Consider the following 19,968-nt stretch of genomic DNA (forward strand, 5'->3'; position numbering starts at 1 on the left):
TCAATTTTGAAAACTCAGCCTCATCCTTAGACAGAACTGATTTAGCTTTTTCAATTTATTCCATCCAAAGCTCACACCATCTATGACGAAGGGCAAAGGGCTAGGACTTTCTGCAGGTTCGAATTACACATTCTCTATCTTCTCTGTCAGTTACTGCTTCCATTACCAGCGAATTCTTCCTACTTTTTCACCAGTGATATGTCTAGGTATTTTGAACCACAAATTGATTTGTGTATACTCCACATCTGCCTCAATCACAGAGGGAGAGAGAGAAAAAGAGAGATAAAAGAAATCAAGTAATGATCTGATTTTTAAAATATGCATTTAAACGTTACACAACTAATCTCAAATGGATCACTCTGCAGAATGCTGCTTGATAGGTAAATGGACACAGTTTTACGGATCCAACAACGGCGGTGGCATCCTTCTCTGTGACCTTCGATGTCGTCACCACTCTCTTCTCATTCTTCCGTCGTTCTTTGTTTCTTCACCGTTGTTTTCTTCTTCTCTTCTCTGCGATATCAAAAGAGGAAGTCTTTCCCTTTCCCTTGCTGGTGCCAACTACTCTCCCTTTCAAAACTTGCAGCGCGCTCTCTCTCATCTTCTCTTCTTGTTAACAATAAAAATGCAGCTGCAACAAAACTATTTCCAATTTGAATTTGAATCAAAATTCTGCCCAATTACTTCTTTCTTTATTTGAGAACTGCAGGTGCCCAACTTTGAGAGCAAGTACTTGTCAATCACACACAGCTTTACGTGTCGGCAATGAAACGCTCCACTTGTCGCTCACAAGACCACTCTACTACTCTCCTATTATATATTAACTAGAGTAAGACCCGCGCGATGCGCGGAACGGTAAATTAATAAAAATATAAAATATATTTTAATAAATATTATATTATTTAAATATTAATTAAAATATATATATAAATTAATATTAAATTTGATGAAATGGTGTTTATTTTCTTTTTTCATTTTCAGTTGTTGTTAAAGTTGTTTCTTTTTTCTTTTATCATATGTTCTTGTTAAGATATGTTCTTTTTGAATTGTTGATATATATGCATTTTTTATTGCCTTTGTTTGTTTATTTTTATCTTGGATTCATTTACTTTTCTTTTTTCTTAATCTTTTGATTGGTATATCATTTAGGTATCATGGTATTAGTGTTGGTGAAGTTGGTTCCTATAATCAACAAATAATATAAATGAATATTTTGAGTAAATAATTTTTTTTACAGTATTACTTGTTTTATTTGTTGCAATAGAGGTTGAATTTTAACATTTTTTGTTGACAAATATCTTGGGAACAATATATTATTTTTTAAAACTAAAATTATTTACTTTGACTTCAAATATAATTAGTATAAGTTTTGTCAAATATAATTAGTATAAATTTTTTAATTGAGATGGTGCTTTAGTGTTGTTACTGTTTTAGAATGAAATTAGATTTAAGCCAATTGAGTTTAATAATTTTTCGCTTCTCTATCAAATAACACAAAAATTGTAGCACTTTGATCTAAAATTTTTAATTCAATTTTGAATCTATATTTTAAATTTTCTTTGAATAATAATATGTATTAAATCAATTAATTATAGAAGTTATAGTGTTAATTTTTTTTAAAATATTTGACTAAAAGTTAATTGGTTAATTTTTAAATTTTGTCAAGTAATCAAAATTAATAAGATGACATCATTAGAAAAAAACATGACTTAAATTTAATGTATAAAATATTTGTATTAACTTTTACATAATAATAAAGATAAATTCTTATTCTGCAGTAAAACTTTTAAAAAAGAAAAATAGTAAGTACTTTTAGTAAAATATTAATTTATTAATATACTTTTTATGTCATCAAGCATATTACAATTTCAAGAATAAAACTAAGTCGCACTTATTACCATAACAGATATTAATAAAACGTGAAATAAAAAAATATATGAAATTTAACAATGTTAACCTTTTTTTATAGATAATTTCATCAATCACATTAATTTTATTAGGAACAAAGTTATAGATTAACATATTAAGTTAAATAACTAACACTTAAAAAAGAAATTTATAAAAAAGAAGCTATCCTTTTCCTTTAGCTTGTCCATCAAACAAAAACAACAAATAAAAACACAACAATGATATCAATAAAAAAGATATAAAAAAAAGAACAAATAAAAAACTAATCTTACTAAATTAATATCATTTCTTACATTCACATTCGTGCCACTCTCACCCCAAAACGTAACAAAGTTTTTTTTTTTATTTGTTCTTTCTGTAACAAAATTTTACCATTTAATCTTTTAACTTTATCCTTTTTCTATAACCAAACAACCACGGCTGGCTTAACTAAACTGGTTATTCCCCTTTTAATTTTTTTTTTGTCGTCTAATTTTTCTCGTTTATTATTTATCAAAAATATTTTACTATTGGCTAAGCCGTGGCAATTCGGCTTCTCACCATAACGCAACACCCAAAGAGAATCAACGAGACCACCCAAGACCGACCAACCGGACACCGAGAATAAGTAAACTCTCCAATTACACACCCCTAACCGCACCAATTACCGAGATATACCACCAAATAGCGGACCGAGGCATCATTCCAAAAGCCCGCCAACTCAAGGAAAGGACAGGAGGCAACAAAACCCTTTACTGCGAATACCACCGAGGCTACGGTCACAAAACGCAGGATTGTTTCGACCTTAAAGACGCCCTTGAACAAGCCATACGAGACGGCAAACTCCCAGAATTTACCAAAATCATCAGAGAACCAAGACGCGCGGAGAGAGACAGGTCACCGGAGAGAGAAGGACGTAACCCGAGAACCCAAAAGCGACCCCCAAGAGAAAGTCCAGAAGAAGACCCGACCATCATAGTAAACGTCATCACGGGCAAAGATGCACCATGCAAGTCGAAATCCAGGATAAAAAAGGACCTCCAGGTAATGGCCGTCACAAACCAAGCCCCAACTCCCGTGTCCAACAAAGCAATAACCTTCCTACCCGAGGACTGCCAGCACGGCACCGCAGCCGAAGACGCACCCTTCGTGATCTCGGCGAAGATCGGAACCGGGCTAGTCCGAAGAATACTAGTAGACACCGGCGCAGATTCCAACATCCTCTTTCGAGGGGCCTTCGACAAGCTTGGGCTCCGCGACGAAAATCTCCAAACGCACCACAACGGCGTCACAGGACTTGGGGACAACTTCCTCAAACCGGAAGGCTCCATCACACTCCCCCTCACCATAGGAACCGGTGACAAGAGGAGGACACTCATAGCCGAATTCGTGGTCCTAAAAGACTCCACTGCCTACAACGTCATCCTCGGAAGAAAGACGATCAATGACTTTTCGGCCATCATCTTTACCAAATACCTCCTTATGAAGTTCGTAGCGGAGGACGACTCCATCGGGACCATCCACGGAGATCGGGAAATCGCGACAGAATGCGACAACACCAGCCTGGCTTTACGGAAAAAATCCCGCGACGCAGCCGGGATATTCCTGGCCGACCTAGATGCCCGACAAGATGGCCAACCTAGACCCGAACCAGAAGGCGACATGGAGAAACTACAAATAGGACAGACCAAGGACGAATACACCTTCATCAACAGGAACCTCCCTTACGACCTGAAAGAAGACCTTTCCCAATTTTTAAAACAAAACAGAGACCTGTTCGCTTTCACTCAAGCCGACATGCCGGGGATAGATCCTGACTTCATGTCCCACCGACTAGCCGTGAAGAAGTCCTACAAGACGCAGAGACCCGCTACTCGCGCCTAGAAAAACTAGCCTTTGCCCTCCTCACGGCGTCCCGACGCCTGCGGCAATATTTTCAAGCCCACCCCATAACGGTTCGAACCGACCAAGCAGTCAAACAGGTACTACAGAAGCCCGACCTAGCGGGTAGAATGCTAGCATGGTCCGTCGAACTATCCCAATTCGACATCAAGTTCGAACCCCGATACGCAATCAAAGCACAGGCCATGGCCGACTTCATCGCAAAAATGACCCCAGGAAACATCCCTCCCGAGGCATGGAAACTACACGTCGACGGCTCCTCGAACCTCACTTCCGGAGGCGCCGGAGTCATTCTGGAAAGCCAAAACGGCGTCGTGATCGAACAATCAGTCAGATACGACTTCCCGGTCTCAAACAACCAAGCAGAATACGAGGCCCTCCTGGCAGGCCTAACCCTAGCCAGCGAAGTCGGGGCAAAAATCCTGGAGATCAACACGGATTCGCAAGTAGTCAGTTCCCAAATCAACGGAGACTACCAAACGCGAGATCCCCTACTACAACAATACCTCGCCAAGGTCAACAAACTAAAAGGAGAATTCGACCAGATAATCATACAGCACGTCCCAAGGGAAAGAAACGCCAGAGCCGACCTCCTCTCTAAACTTGCTAGCACCAAACCAGGACACGGCAACAAATCGCTAATTCAGGAAGTCGTCAAAACGCCGTCCGTATCCTTAACAGCCGACACCCACCTAACACACTCCCACCACAAGTCATGGACCCACCCCATCCTACAATACCTCCTCAACAGGGAACTGCCCGAAGACCCTAAAGAGGGAAAACGAATAAAAAGGGAGGCCGCCGGTTATACGGTTGTCGCAGGACAACTATACAAATGCGGACTCTCGCAACCCCTGCTCAAATGCGTCGAGCCCGGGAGCACGGAATACATACTACGCGAAATCCACGAAGGCTGTTGCGGCCACCACGTCGGAGGTAAAACCCTTGCCCAAAAAGTCATCCGCGCCGGCTACTTCTGGCACACGATCATCCGGGACTCCATGCAACTAGTGAAAAACTGCGATAAATGTCAACGACACGCTAACATCCACCAAGCCGCCCCACATCAGCTCAGCATCATATCGGCAGAACGGCCATTCGGCACCTGGGGGATCGACCTTGTCGGACCTTTTCCCACGGCACCAGGCCAACTCCGATATCTCATCGTTGCCATAGACTATTTCACCAAATGGATCGAGGCCGAGCCGCTAGCCTCTATCACGGCGATCCAATGTCGAAAATTCCTTTGGCGACAAATCATCACCCGATTCGGGATCCCCGAGATCATCATCTCGGACAACGGAACCCAGTTCGCCGACACCAAATTCAAGGAATTCCTAAACGGGCTACGCATATCCCACCACTTTAGCTCGGTAGAACACCCCCAAACAAACGGACAAGTGGAATCAGCAAACAAAATAATAGTCAAAGGCCTCAAGAAACGACTCGACGAAGCCAAAGGACTATGGGCAGACGAACTCAGATCGGTCTTATGGTCAATTGGAGACAGGGGTCGAAGGAGACGAGGATCCCTCCTCCCGACCCATCGCCGCCTTCAACCTAGCCAGAGAAGTCAGCCCACCAGCCATCTCAACTGAAAGAAATAAAAAAGAAAGAAAAAAGATTACAAAAAAGCAAGCAAGAATATAACATACGAAATCGGGAAAAGAAGACAAAGCACACACCGATATACGCCCGACAAGCCTCGGGATCCCCCATAACGTCCCGAGGATTCAACGGACGCTCACCAAATAAATGCCACAAAATATTGGCAACGTCCTTATCCTCCTGGGACAAGCCATTATAGGTGAACTTAGTTAAAACCGACGGGCCAGCCTGGAAATTCCAGTATGTCGGAAACCGACGAACACCCTCCGGTGACAGCCAGAATGGATGGTGCCCCTGGACGGGATGCACCTTAAAATACTCCCATTTAAAGCCATGAAAAGAATCCTCAAATAAGCCAAAAATACGGCGATGAGGCTGAGCCCGGAAGGACATATACCCCTTCTTATGCTTCCCCTCCTTAGTCGGAAGAGTGCATAAGAAAAGAAAAAGAAAAATCTTGAAAAACAGGAGCAGCAAGCAAAAACCAAAAATGAAAAAAGGAAGGGACTTTCTGTTCAGAGAGAGATTCTTCAGAAGAGAATGGAAAAAGGAAAAGGAAAGGGAAGTGAGCGAGGGAACTGAAATAAAAATCCAAAACGGTTTCAAAGAGAGGGGTGAACTAACACAATTACCCCTAGGAACAGATAAAGCTAGTAGGGGCAGAAAAGGGAAAACGTCCCTTCACATTTAATGACCCTCCCTCGAAAAAAGAAACTGATAAAGCATCGAAAAACGCAACAGACACGGCAGAAGCGGAGGAGTCTCGTCAAACCAAAAAAAACGGTCAGACGAGCCCCCCAACGAAACCGGAACCAAGGCACCGACCTCCCTCCAGAAAACAAACGAACTCCCGAGGCGAACCGAAGCTCACGGACAGACATCGCGCCTCTCAAGTGACGGACCGACCTTGTTCGCTCCCCCGCTGCGGGGGCAACTGTTACGGATCCGGCCCAACATCCCGGATCCAAGACCGAACCCAACACCGGTTCCCCGGGTCCGACCTGTTCCTCACTTCTAGAAGGCCCGAAAACGGCATTCTCAGACTCCTAACCGACTTTCGAATTCAAACGCCCCCTTTATCTTAGCCAAATAAGATAAGATAAGATATCCTCCACCGCCTATAAATAGAGGACTCAGACCCCTCCAGGTATTCATTCATTCCTCACACTTTCTACCTCTTAGATCCATTCTGACTTGAGCGTCGGAGTGTCTTTGCAGGTACCACCCCCATTGTTCCAGTCAAGCGACCCGGCTCCAGCTCTGTCCGCGGGTTCCCGATCCACCCTTCAAACCGTACCAGAGACATCTCGTACAGAAGCATATTTGCTGCTATTTGCGGCCCATTTAATTTGGCATAAATATCATACAATGGCTAAATTTATGGTATTTTTTTTTTTTAGAAAAACTCAACTTTAAAGAGAAGAAAGAAAAGACATGGTATATTTTACCATTTATCAACTTCAAATACAATTGTATACCATTTGGTGCAGCACATGTAACTCAATATTAAATAGTTAAAAACACAATGCATTTCACCATATTTATCACTAAATTGTTTTCAAACTCAGTGTATTTTATATTCATATTCTCAGTTATAAAAATAAAAAAACACAATTTGAACATGATCTTCCTTTTTGAAATCAGGATTTGAACAACAAAAGTTGAGAGCAATTTTTCATTCAAAAATCAGAGCTCGTCCACAAATTTAAGACATTAATATACTAAGATATATAGCTAGTTAGAACATGCACTTAGTGCTAAAATTAATATATTGATTCAACATAGATACTTATTTAGAGAGAAGTCCCAAACTTTTGAGTTAAATTTAAGTTAATTAGAAAGCATTTGGGTGATTGGTTTCCTTTATTATATTTTAAAATTATTTGGACATATTGAAACAGTGTATCAAACACACATTGACATATTCCCATCATTTTTTTTTCCTAAAATTGTATATTCATCATGTGATATCTAATAGTTATGCTTGAAATTCCTAGAATGCTTAATTTACTTCCTTTCATTCGTTGTCATACATTTTGTCATCTTGTACAACCTCAAGAAGATCATAGGTACTCCAAAATATAAGTGAACATTTTTACACTAAATAAGGGGAACATACCCAGATTTTAACATCTGTGCGATGATAGGATGCTGATATTGAAAGGCAAACACTTGTACAAAATAACGCTATAAATAAGGCATAAAACATACAAATTTTCATTATTGGTATTGAGGAACTCATCAAAACAATAAAACATTTCATTATTGGTATTGATGGAACTAATCACAACAATAAAACAACAAATCGCATCATCTATATAAAAACAAAAACTTTAAGCACGAAAATTGAATTAGTTAGTTGATAGAGAAACCATCTTTCGTTGGCCAAATAAAATGAACACCTTAAAAATAATAAAAGAAGAAAAAAAAATCCCACAACATTTCATTTGATTTTTAATAATAGTTAAAACAAACAAATAGCATTACCCTGCACAAAAACTTTTCTTACATTCCTATACTACATTTCTTGAGCTTACGAATTAACTAAAATATGATCTTATTTTTCTCTTTTTTTTTTTTCAATCATCAATTGCATTGCAGCAGTAATAAATGGCACGCTGACTTAAAATCTAGATACATATTCAAAACGGTGCCATAAATGTTTGGTACAGGGTACTCTTCTTCTTTTTGTTAATTCACACGGGTTCACAAAGCTGCAACAATAATTGCAACATCACTTTAGTAAAACATTTTCTAAAAAGTGATTCACAAAAGAGATAGTAGTATGACTATTAAAGCAAACATAAATAAACAAAATCACTTGTAATTAAAATGCGAAGGGGGAGAATTATCATAAATTCATCATAATGTTACTCAAATAACTAAAAGGGGGAGAATTATCATTATACTGCAAAAGGAGGGAGACTCCACATACAAAAGAACTAATAAAAGTGAAAATTAGAAAAATATCTTAAGTTAAAAAAAACAAATAAATAAATTAAATTAATTTCTGATTTGACATATAAAGCTAAAACATTGAAAAGAAATTATTAATCAAAATAAGGAAAGAATTAAAAAAAAGTGAAATTAATTCATAACAAGATTTTAAACTCACGGCAGACCACCAAATACTTTGATCATTTTGAAATATTTAAATTCAAACTTACCTGAGGAAAGAATGCTGTCTCGAGAGCCCAAGTGTAACAGGTATAGTGCCTTGCATGTCTCCCACTTGAAACCCCATGTCTCCTTCAGTATCTGAAGTTCTGAACATATTGACAAAAGAAACAAAATTACAAACAGTCGGTGAGCAAAATGCAAAAAGAAAAAAGCTGCCAACTTTGAGGGTATCCGACATCATAAAAATAAGAATTGAAACCAAATTTATAAAAATCAGAGACAAATGAAAGATGTGTATTGATAAAATGTGAGTGTACCAATTGCTTGAGTTGGAGAGCAGCATGAACAATGCCCTTACTTCATCATCATTATGAACCTGAAACATCCTTGGAATTATTATTTTCAAAACTTTGGCAAATAAAAATACAAAATCAAGTTAGGATAAAGTTCCTCAGAAGGGTATTTAACGAATTCTCTTTATGCAAATATTTCATATACTCTTGGAGGAATTTTCACTTATAACAGAAAGCACAGTCCCTTTCTTCTTCCCCTTCTCATCATTAACTCACTCGAAGTTTTTTCTTGTCAGCCCTCAACTCCTATTCTCCCATTTGGTAAAATAAGCTGAAAGATTTGAAAAAAAGTCCCTTTCAACAATGAAAGTGAATTTGTCCTGGTGATTATGCATTTGTGATAATGGAATGTATCACAAAGCAATACAAAACGTATGAAATTCAAGTTCATCTCAATGAAACCAAGTAGAAATTGAACTTAAGTTTAAAAAATATTCTTAGCAAAATTTAATTGGTGTTTATCAAAACACTAAAAGGGAAAATAAGGAAAATAATGAGAACATACAAGAGAGAGAGAGAGAGAGAGAGAGAGAGAGAGAGAGAGAGAGAGAGAGACTAATAAAAGAATCACAGAAACAGAAAAGCAGCGAATCAACACTGTGTTTCAAATTCTATAGGGGCTAGTCATTTTAAATGATTTTGCCTCATTTCATTGTTTGAATAGAGCTAGTCATTTTAAATGATTTTGCTCCATTTCATTGTTTGAATTTGAACAACACCATTTCACTCAAGTTCAATAATTTCATTTATTTTCTTATCTGTTAAAGCAAACAAACCCTAGTCTAATATTACATTCCTAACAATTCAATTCATCTTATAAAACCTGCAAATAATAATAATAATAAATAAATAAATAATTTTTTCTCAAGCTAATATTTTACATAGAGCTTTCTATATTTTCCCCCCTTAATTTTTCTTACAGAAGCAGCAGAGTGTAACAAAGCTCTTAGTTACCACTTACCAATATTGGAAAGTATGTTCAAAATGACTTAGCTCGCACTGCTTCGGAAGGATAAGCCTGACCTGAACTAAAGAAATGCACAACACCACAACACAGTTTCACATTTCAACACAAAATTCACATTACAATCCATTAAAACCATGGAAAAAACTAAAAAACAAAAGGGGTAAAAGGAGAAAGTGATGAATGTGTCGTATAGAAGAAGACTCACCATCATTTTCTGTTAGCAGGAGAAACAGACTTCTTGCACCGTCTACATCGGTTGGCTTTTTAGTATGACCCTCGTCGCTGTAAATCCCTCTTAGTCGGTAGTTGCAACCTCTTCTGGGATAGTATCTTGCTCTGGAATCACTCTGACCTATAAATTGGGAAGACTTTAATGATAATTTTTATCTCTAATCAAATGAGATCAGAGAATAGAGAAAGGGGAACCAAAAACAAAAAGAGAAGAGTGAAAAAGGGCAAGGGTTTAAGGGGAAGAGAGAGTGACTGTGAGGAAAGTTAAAAAAGAGAAAGATTCAAAAGGATTTAAATTTGAAAAGTTTTTAAAGAACTGAGCTCAAAATTGAGATAAGCCTCAATGTAGTCCCTGAAGTTACACTCGAGCCTCATAGTAGTCTCTGAACTTAAAAGTTCCTTAGAGTCATCCCCGAACTTGCACTCCGGGACTCAAAGTTGTCCTTCCGGCAATTTATGGACACGTGGCGCAACCGGAAAGCTTAGCTTGCAGCATCGTTGACACGTGGGACTCACAACGGCTAGCTGATGTGGCAGAGTAAACTCTTCCGACTCAATTTGGTCCCTCAGGTGAAGTTAAAACCCTAATCCCCAAATTTGAAGGCCACATTGTTCACTCTGTTCCCTTCTCGTCGGTGCTGTGTTCTTCTCTTCTCTCTCTCTGAAACCCGTCGGTTATGGCTAGCACGAGCAATGCAGCTGGGAGCTCGAACAACCCACGATCATTTGGAAGCATCATGAGGAGAATGAACAGAAACAGAGAAGCTCGTTTGCCAGAATGGTGTGTCTGCGGGTCGAGACCGGTGCTGCGGTGGTCAGGGACGGATTCTAATCCAGGGAGACCGTTCCTGGGTTGCCCAAACTACAATGTAAGTATTGTTGTTGTTGATTGCTGTATTTATGGATATAAATTTTGCTGATTAAATTTTCTTTGATGTGCAGACAATGGGTAAGAAATGGTGTGGATTATTTTTGTGGGTTGATAAAGTTTTGGAAGATGCCATGCCATATGATGATAGAACAAGACATTCAGTTGATGATGAGGAATGGAAGATGAAGATGGCTTGGAAATTTGGTAAATTAGAAGCTGAAATTAGGGTTCTAAAATGGGGGGAATTTTGATGTTTGTGTTCATGCTGCTGATTGTAATTGGTGTTCTTGTATTAAAGCTGGATAGATAGCAGGGTCAACTATATCTAGCAAAAAACAAATGACATGCATGTTATATGCATTCCTTGTTCATGTAGTTGTTCCTATCCTTTTGTTTGAAAGAAATGGAAATTAAGGTGTCTGATTGAGATAAGCCTCAATGTAGTCCCTGAAATTGCACTCGAGCCTCATAGTAGTTCCTGAACTTAAAAGTTCCTCAGAGTCATCCCCGAACTTGCACTCCGGGACTCAAAGTTGTCCTTTCGGCAATTTATGGACACGTGGCGCAACCGGAAAGCTTAGCTGGCAGCGTCATTGACACGTGGGACTCACAACGGCTAGCTGATGTGGCAGAGTAAACTCTTCCGACTCAATTTGGTCCCTCAGGTGAAGTTAAAACCCTAATCCCCAAATTTGAAGGCCACATTGTTCACTCTGCTCTCTTCTCGTCGGTGCTGTGTTCTTCTCTTCTCCCTCTCTGAAACCCGTCGGTTATGGCTAGCACGAGCAATGCAGCTGGGAGCTCGAATAACCCACGATCATTTGGAAGCATCATGAAGAGAATGAACAGAAACAGAGAAGCTCGTTTGCCAGAATGGTGTGCCTGTGGGTCGAGACCGGTGCTGCGGTGGTCAGAAACGGATTCTAATCCAGGGAGACTGTTCCTGGGTTTCCCAAACTACAATGTAAGTATTGTTGTTGTTGATTGCTGTATTTATGGATATAAATTTTGCTGATTGAATTTTCTTTGATGTGCAGACAGTGGGTAAGAAATGGTGTGGATTGTTTTTGTGGGTTGATAAAGTTTTGGAAGATGCCATGCCATGTGATGATAGAACAAGACATTCAGTTGATGATGAGGAATGGAAGATGAAGATGGCTTGAAAATTTGGTAAATTAGAAGCTGAAATTAGGGTTCTAAAAATGGGGGGAATTTTTATGTTTGTATTCATGCTGCTGATTGTAATTGGTGTTCTTGTATTAAAGCTGGATAGACAGCAGGGTCAACTATATCTAGCAAAAAACAAATGACATGCATGTTATATGCATTCCTTGTTCATGTAGTTGTTCTTATCCTTTTGTTTGAAAGAAATGGAAATTAAGGTGTTTGATTATATGCATACTTCTGTTCCTGGACTTCTTTTCAATGAAATAGAAATGGACAGCACTTGAACTAGTCTTAAGTTTGTAACAGAGGATAATATATAAACAAAAGGCTGAGAAAACTCAATTGAATAAAATCATAATTCATAATTCATATTCATATTGGTAATGTTTGATTCAAAAAAGGCATTATAGAGCCAAAACACCAGCAAAATAGATACAAAAAAAATAGCCTGCTTTCCCTAAAATCTCCAACACTAGGACAATGTTTTAGGCATTCTAAACAACATTAGCAAAATATATACAAAAAGACAGCCTGCTTTCCCTAAACATAATCATCCTAATCTTCATTTTTTGTGTCTGGGTGCCTTGAATCCAGGATTCGGCACAAACTTCATGAAATTTGCAAGCCTTGTAGCAGTTCCCTGTGTTGCACCTTGCATAGGGTTAGGTGGGGGATTCCTTGATGTATGACTACTTCTTGGTGGGGTAGCAGCTGGTGGGGTGGTTACTGGTGGATTGCTACTTCTTGAAGTTGGTTTTTCACAACCCTTGGCTAACTTTCTTTTTAGAGGGAGCTTTGGCGGCCTAACATGTGAGAGTAGAACATATCAGCCAAAAAAAAATGTAACATAGTTAGTGAACTAGGTAAGGATGTGAGTATGATAAATTTAAAATCATATAAGCTCGTGAACCTGTTGAGAGTCATCAGTTGCTTCCAAGGGTGGTTGACTTTGGTCAAGATTGATTTCGGTTGGGGCTTCTGGGACAGGGGCAGTAGAGTTGGCCTGACCTTCACCACCATTAGCAGCAGTGGGTTGTGCAGTGGCAGCCTCTGCAGCAGCGGCTTCTGCAGCTGCAGCAGCCTCTTCGGCAGCAGCCCTCTTTGGACAATTCCTTCTGGTGTGTGCTGCTTCACCACAACAACGACATCGACCTTTTTTATATATTCTTTTCATCTTCGTCTTCAACTTCTTACTCCCACTTGGCTCCTCATCTGCATCTTTTCTTCTTTTTTTCTTAAGTGGTCTGGGATTGTTTCTAAATTTTGGTGCTTGTGGTCTGTTATATGGTGACTTTTTCCATAGTGCTTGACCTGGAATTGGATTGATATGGAAGGCATATGTGTTATTATATGCTTCCATGGTCAACCACTGATGACAGTAGTCCTCCGGTCTCTTACCAGCCCTTGCCAATGCAGCACACGCATGCACACATGGCATCCCTAAACAGCATTCACATAACAACGAAGACAACAACAGTAAGCCTACAACAAAGGTTGATAATGATAATAAGACTAAGACAATGAATTTAAAAAACATTATCACTCAATTGCCAGAAACCACATGTGCAGAGCCTCTTTCCCAAGTCCACAACCATGTTGGTCGGTCAGCCATGTACTTCAAACTTCTCATAATCTGCGTCACCAGACCACATCGGGACCCAATTTTTTTATTCCTTCCGTATCTTTTCTAACCTGCTGCGCTGTATAGGAGGTAAAACTCCAGTGTTCGAATTCAGCTTCACCTTGTTCCTAGCTATCGACCTCATTGCATACATTCTGACTTCTTCCAAGAGTGTGATAATAGGCTTAGCTCTAGCATCTTTTATCCTGGAGTTGAAGACTTCACATGCATTGTTACATATGTTATCTATTTTAGGTGCATTACTGAAGAATGCCCAGCTCCAAGAGTCTCTAGGCCACTTGTTCAAATACTCCCAGGCTTTCTTATTAACCCTTTCAATCTTTTTGATGATATCAAGGAAGCCATCTTGGCTAGTACACCTTGCACAATCCCAGAGTAGCCCTCTAAGCTGGAGATCCTTCCATTGCTTGTTAAAGTTCTTCCACAGATGCCAAACACAGAATCTGTGATGGACATCTGGAAAAACCTCCTTAACTGCATTTATAAGGCCCTATTTCAGATACCAAAGAAGGGGTCAGATAGTTGTTATCGGGCAGCAAATCTGTCCTTACAGTTATATAAGTGACATCAAAATAGTCCCTAGACTTGTTCAAGTGACATCAAACTAGTCCCTACACAGCACTATTACAGAACATTATGCAGAATAGGATAAATGAGTAACAACAGATTGACAGAACATTATGCAGCATATAATCAATCCAGGGTTAATTCTGCATATATAGACAGCAGCCTAGTGTATTAACATCATATAGATAACTACAATAGATAGGTTGACACTAAATAACTTAGAATTCTTAAGTCACAACCACTGTATAAATAAGTCACAATAGATTAATTCAGCAACTATAGACAGCAGCCATGTGTATAATCATCATGTTGAAACACACCCAATAGGTAACTAATAAGTAACAACAAGTGACTTGTTATAACTAAGAACTATTAAGTCACAACCAGTGTATAAACATCATTTTAAGTCACAATAGATTAATTCAGCATATATAATCAGTAGCCCAGTGTATAAACATCATTTTAAGTGACAACCTATAAATATTGCATATCTTCTGCATATCTGAGATAAAACAGAGCTTGTTCTTCTTATAATCCCCCAGGTCTTGATGAAGTAATTCCAAGAACCATCTCCAATTTTTAGTGTTCTCAACAGGGACAATTGCATAGGCAATAACATATATATGATTGTTTGCATCTTGGCCAATTGCAGACAATATCTGACCACCATGCCAGGTCTTCAGAAAAGCCCCATCCAAGCCTATGAGGGGTCTGCAACCAGCCAGAAATCCTTTTTCACATCCCTCCAAACAGACATACATCTTCTCGAAAATTGGATCATCATCAGGGTTGGGCTGAGGTATAACCCCAACTGTGACAGTGGATCCTGGATTGCTCTTCAGTAGTGTCAGCCTATAATCTCTCACCATGCCATATTGGGCAGCTGTATCACCGTACACAACAGATCTAGCATCTCTTAAGGCACTGGTCAGTGAAGACTTGTTTAGTTCCAGATCACATTTAGTCTTAAAATATTGTACAACCTCGGAGTGTCTCAGATTCGGATATTTTCTTAGTTTCTTCACCAATTTGCAGGCTAGCCACTTCCTATTAGCTAGTCTATTTTTGGTCTCTCTTACACAGTTGTGGTCATCCATGAATGTCTTGATCTGCCAGCAGTTGTTCTCAGTATTGTTAGAGGCATACACAAGCCAGCCACAGCTCGCATCCTTACACACAGCTTTCATCCTCACGTTATCGTTCTTCTTAAACCAAATCCTTCTACCCTCTTGTATGCAATATTCACGGACAACCTCTTTGAACTCCATTTTTGTAGTGAAAGTCATTCCAACCTCTAGCCTAAGCTCTCCAAACCTCCCTCCTTCTCTAAATGCAGGGAATACGTCATCTGAATCAACTTCCTCCAACTCATCCTCAGAGTTTGGAGGAGTCTTCATTTCTTCCGAGTGCCATGAGTCTCCACTATCATAATCATTATAAGGATTATCCTCAGAATCTGAGTCTGCACAAACAGGACCATCTTCTTCAACCATAACAGACTTTTTTCCTTTTGTAAGTTTCTTCCCTGGCCTACTTCTCAATTTCACATTACTCTTTTCTGCTGACCTATCCGGAGACAAGTCTTCTTCACTGGACACTTCATCACCACCAGGCCTATATGCTTCATCCTCTGCACTATCGTCACTATCATGGCTGTCTGAGGATCCCTCTGAACTAGACAAAGCAACAAAGGCTGTCTTGGGCTGTTTTCCTTTACCAGTTGTTCTTGCAATATTTCCAGTAGCAGCAGCTCTTGTCAGTGGCCTCCTTCCACATGCTGCTGCTGCTATTTTTACATTCTTACAGCCTCTCTTTGTTTTAACCTTCTTGGTTTCTTTTCCTTTGGACCAAGGTTTCGAAATTGCTGTGGGTTGGGGCATTTTTTTTTGTGGGATTTTGGGCTTGCTTTTACTGGGTTGGGCCATTGTTTTTGGTGGTGGATTGGGCTTAGGTCCAAGACTTGCATTGGGTTAGGGGGAAATTTTTCCTGCTTTGTTTCGGTTACCAGCATCCAATGAAGTAGGTGGCTCCTTTGGTTTTGTGGATTCAGTAGTATTCTTTGGTTCAGAAGTTGGATTGCATGGTGTTGTGCTGGGAATTGGTTCAGCTGTGGCATTGGTGGTGGGTTTTGGGGTGGGGATAATAGTTGGTACCAGCATCAGCTCCTTGCCAGAAACCACTGGTTCTGCTTCCTCAATATACACAGGCTCAGATACTCCATGTTCGTAGTACACATGAATAACCCCCTTGTTCTGCTGAGCCAGGTAACACATCTCCATCAGCTCATTATCATCTGCTATTGCTCTTAAACCAGTTTGCATAGGCCGATTAGGCACCAGCCACCAAGTTTGGCTAACCTTGTCATTCCCAATTTTCTTGTGATAGTCTCGGACGAAGAATACATCCAGCGTGTCTGTATCAATATCCGGCAACTCACAAGTCTCTCCACCGTTGTAAGACATACTCTCATCGGCCTCTGTGATAAACGACCCTCCATGGTGAAATATAATGGTAATTAACGGATCACCCATCTGCCAATATTTACAAAAAAAAATTAATTGATCACACCCATTGTTTGAAATCAGACATCACTGCTAGTAATAGATTGGAAATATGAGTAAATATATGTATGGAATATTCAACTAAAACCTATTAGACTATTATTAGTTTTTTTTTAGATAGTCTGTACAAACTCAACCCAAAACCAAAAAATAAAAAAAAAAACCTTTGATTCATTATCCATTCTTTGGATAATGTCTACGAATCACATGATTTTATCAAATCACAATAATTACACTTTAAACCACAACAACTATGACACACAAAAGAGCACACACACACAAGATAAACCAACCACTCTTAACACTAGTCATAAAACAGAATAATGTATACTATTATAAAAGAAAATCCATCAGCAGCTCCGCTTCACCTGTAGCAAGCGATTTAAGCCATTATGTGTGTGACAGGAATAAAACACAATTTTTTACTTATAAAAATAAGAAGAGTAATAATTCTCACTCATAATAAGTAATAATTTCTACTCATAATAAGTAATAATAGCAGTACAATAATATTAAATAGCAGCAAAAAAAATTACATAAACAAAAAAATTACTCATATTTTTGGATAAGCATGGACATTCGGAACCAAAATGATTGATGAGGAAAATAGAATCAGAAAACAAAAGGATACAATTGTGCCTACATGCCATAAATAAAATGTTTGAAAAGAAGATCATTGACAAAAACCAATGTACCTAAACCTACAATTCTTGAGCAGAAAACTCTAGCAAGGCACCTAAGAGTCTCCTCTTGATTATAGGCAATGCTTCCTCACGCCTTCAAGACATTCAAGAATAGTAATAATATACCTTAGGACCTTTTTTTTCTATTCGAAAAAGTGTAGTCATTGGAAAATTTTTGGCAAAAAAAAAAAGGTTCCCAAAAGTCTTCTATATAAAGCTAACCAATATCATAATTGTGTATTCCAAGAGAAAAATAGTTAAATGAAGCACATAAAGCACACAAGCACATTTCAGTTAAACTTCAGATAATGGCTTATCATCATTTAAAACCATTCATGAATTTTTTCTTCTACAATTTTCATCATCACTCTCACTAATCAGTCAAGTTCAGAATCCATTATCAGAGTTACAAAAAATTTCAACTCCCAAAAGATTTTTACTTCTACTGTGATCATGCAAACTCTGTTTAACAAATTCATTGATCAGAGTCATTCTCCTGAAACACATTAACAGTTTGGAAACTCCTCCACTAACAGCAGTAAACCCTAACACATAGAGAATATGTTTTCATATCATCAAAACACAAGAAACACTCCTACTCTACAATTTTCTTAGCCAAACCCCTACGAAAGCCAGTAGTAATCAAACCCTAGCACAGAGAACAGAACAGAGGCGTTCATACCCACCAATTACAATCGAAAAAAATGGCCTAAACTTTTATGAATATTAGATTAACAACAATATCAAAAAATAGAGGAATCACATTTTTTTTCATTTTTGGCTTACCTCTTTCAGAGAAACCAGGCTTCCCAACTATGTGTATGAAGGCAAGGAAAACAGCGATGCTCCAGAGCCAAAGTCTTCCACTGAAATCGGTGCGGTTAATGCAGTCACACATGCGCCATTGGAGATTGAGGGAGGGAGAAGAAGAAACCTCACTCTGTGTTGTGTTTGTTTCGTGTTTAGAGAGGAGGGAGACAATACGTTATTGAAACGTTGAGGGAGGGACATAGTGAGCGTGAAACGACATCGTTTCATGTCATTTTGGCGCCACAGCCAAAACGACGTCGTTTCTGTGAGTCCCACGTGTCACCAACGCTGCCAGCTAAGCATTCCGGTTGCGCCACGTGTGCTGAAATTGCCGGAAGGACCACTTTGAGTCCCGGAGTGCAAGTTCGGGAATGACTCTGAGAAACTTCTAAGTTCAGGGACTACTATCAGGCTTGAGTGCAACTTCAGGGACTACATTGAGGCTTATCTCCTCAAAATTGCTGAAACTTCTTCCCTTCATCCTATTAAGTATTAACCAAAAATTAGAACAATTACAAAAAGTGGGCTAAAAAATTTGGATATGGAAGTAGAATGAGTGTTATACCTTAACGTGGTCATTTTTGGTGTTTTTTAAAACTATAGAAGTACACAAATCGGATCCTCCGATTTATGTTTAAAAAATTTTAAAAGTTTGGAGTACACAAATCGAACCCACCGATTTGTGATTTGTGTACTCCAAATTTTTTTAATTTTTTTCAATACAAATGGACGGTCCGAGTACAAAAATCGGACGGTCCGATTTGTGTACCTAAAAATCGGACGGTCCGATTTCTGTACCTCTTAAAAATGGGACGGTCCGATTTTTATTCCGTACATTAAATCATCCCACATTTTAAAAAAATACCACAGTAGATAACAATTTAGAAAAACACCATTGTTAATCCAATATTAAAAATAAAAAAAAATGACAAAAAGTGACCTTGCAACAATTCAAAACATTGCAGGAGAGAGTTCGAGAAATAAGCAGTTCCTCACCTTTTCAGCTTCAAATGGGTTAAAAGAAAGATACAAAAAGGACAGAGATTGTAAATAACAATGTATATGTAGGACATGATTGTAATAACATAAGAAATACGTGTCTCACCAACAAAACTTGTGGATGTAGTTTTACTATTTTGCTAGCCATCTTTATAATTAGTGTAAAATCCAGGCTATGCCCGGATCAAACATTATTCCATTATAAAATTTATTGATACCTATTTATTGATATTAATAATTATTATTTTTAATTTAAAAAGGTTTTTATATATAAAAATTTATTATACAGTGAATAAAATTATTTTATTCTATATTTATAGAAAACAAAATAATTTTATTATTTTTCTAATTCATATTAAAAGATTTTTTTTAATATAAAAATTATTATATTTGTGTTTAAAAATATTAAAAACAAAAAACAATTAGATATGAGATCAAATATCATTTTTTTATTATATAAGAAGGATTTTTATTATTAACAATAAAAAATACTAATTATAAAAAAATAGCGAAGCAATGAAAAACAAATAAATTTGATGCCATCCAATCTTCACATGTTCTTTGGGTCTCTGCCTATTTGATAGTTGATAATTTTTATTA

The 19,968-nt window shown here is 38.3% G+C and overlaps 3 protein-coding genes and 1 long non-coding RNA gene across 5 annotated transcripts in view; 2 read left to right on the forward strand and 2 right to left on the reverse strand.

Moving 5' to 3' along the window:
• Nucleotides 3,900–5,387, forward strand: LOC110268349. Its single transcript, XM_021114443.1, has one exon. It carries the CDS (start codon nucleotides 3,900–3,902, stop codon nucleotides 5,385–5,387), a length of 1,488 nt encoding a protein of 495 aa, XP_020970102.1.
• LOC110268110 lies at nucleotides 8,061–10,059 on the reverse strand. 2 transcript variants are annotated; one of them, XR_002356174.1, is made up of 3 exons: nucleotides 9,832–10,059; nucleotides 8,565–9,141; nucleotides 8,061–8,111 (listed from the first exon to the last, which is right to left on the reverse strand). It is a non-coding gene; the product is annotated as an uncharacterized LOC110268110 (long non-coding RNA). The 2 variants fall into 2 exon arrangements; XR_002356173.1 differs by lacking the exon at nucleotides 8,061–8,111 and having other exon boundaries at nucleotides 8,519–9,141.
• On the forward strand, nucleotides 10,746–11,200 carry LOC110268350. Its single transcript, XM_021114444.1, has 2 exons — nucleotides 10,746–10,937; nucleotides 11,011–11,200. Exons 1-2 carry the CDS (start codon nucleotides 10,746–10,748, stop codon nucleotides 11,188–11,190), a joined length of 372 nt encoding a protein of 123 aa, XP_020970103.1. The 3' UTR covers nucleotides 11,191–11,200.
• Nucleotides 18,764–19,968, reverse strand: part of LOC107620125 — an 8,810-nt gene continuing 7,605 nt past the window's right edge. The window contains exon 2 of the mRNA XM_016322339.1: nucleotides 18,764–18,851. Coding sequence (XP_016177825.1) covers nucleotides 18,764–18,851 — 88 coding nt within the window. The remainder of the gene's footprint in view (nucleotides 18,852–19,968) is intronic.

This window comes from Arachis ipaensis, chromosome B10 (genome assembly GCF_000816755.2).
Source record: "Arachis ipaensis cultivar K30076 chromosome B10, Araip1.1, whole genome shotgun sequence".
NCBI lineage: Eukaryota > Viridiplantae > Streptophyta > Magnoliopsida > Fabales > Fabaceae > Arachis > Arachis ipaensis.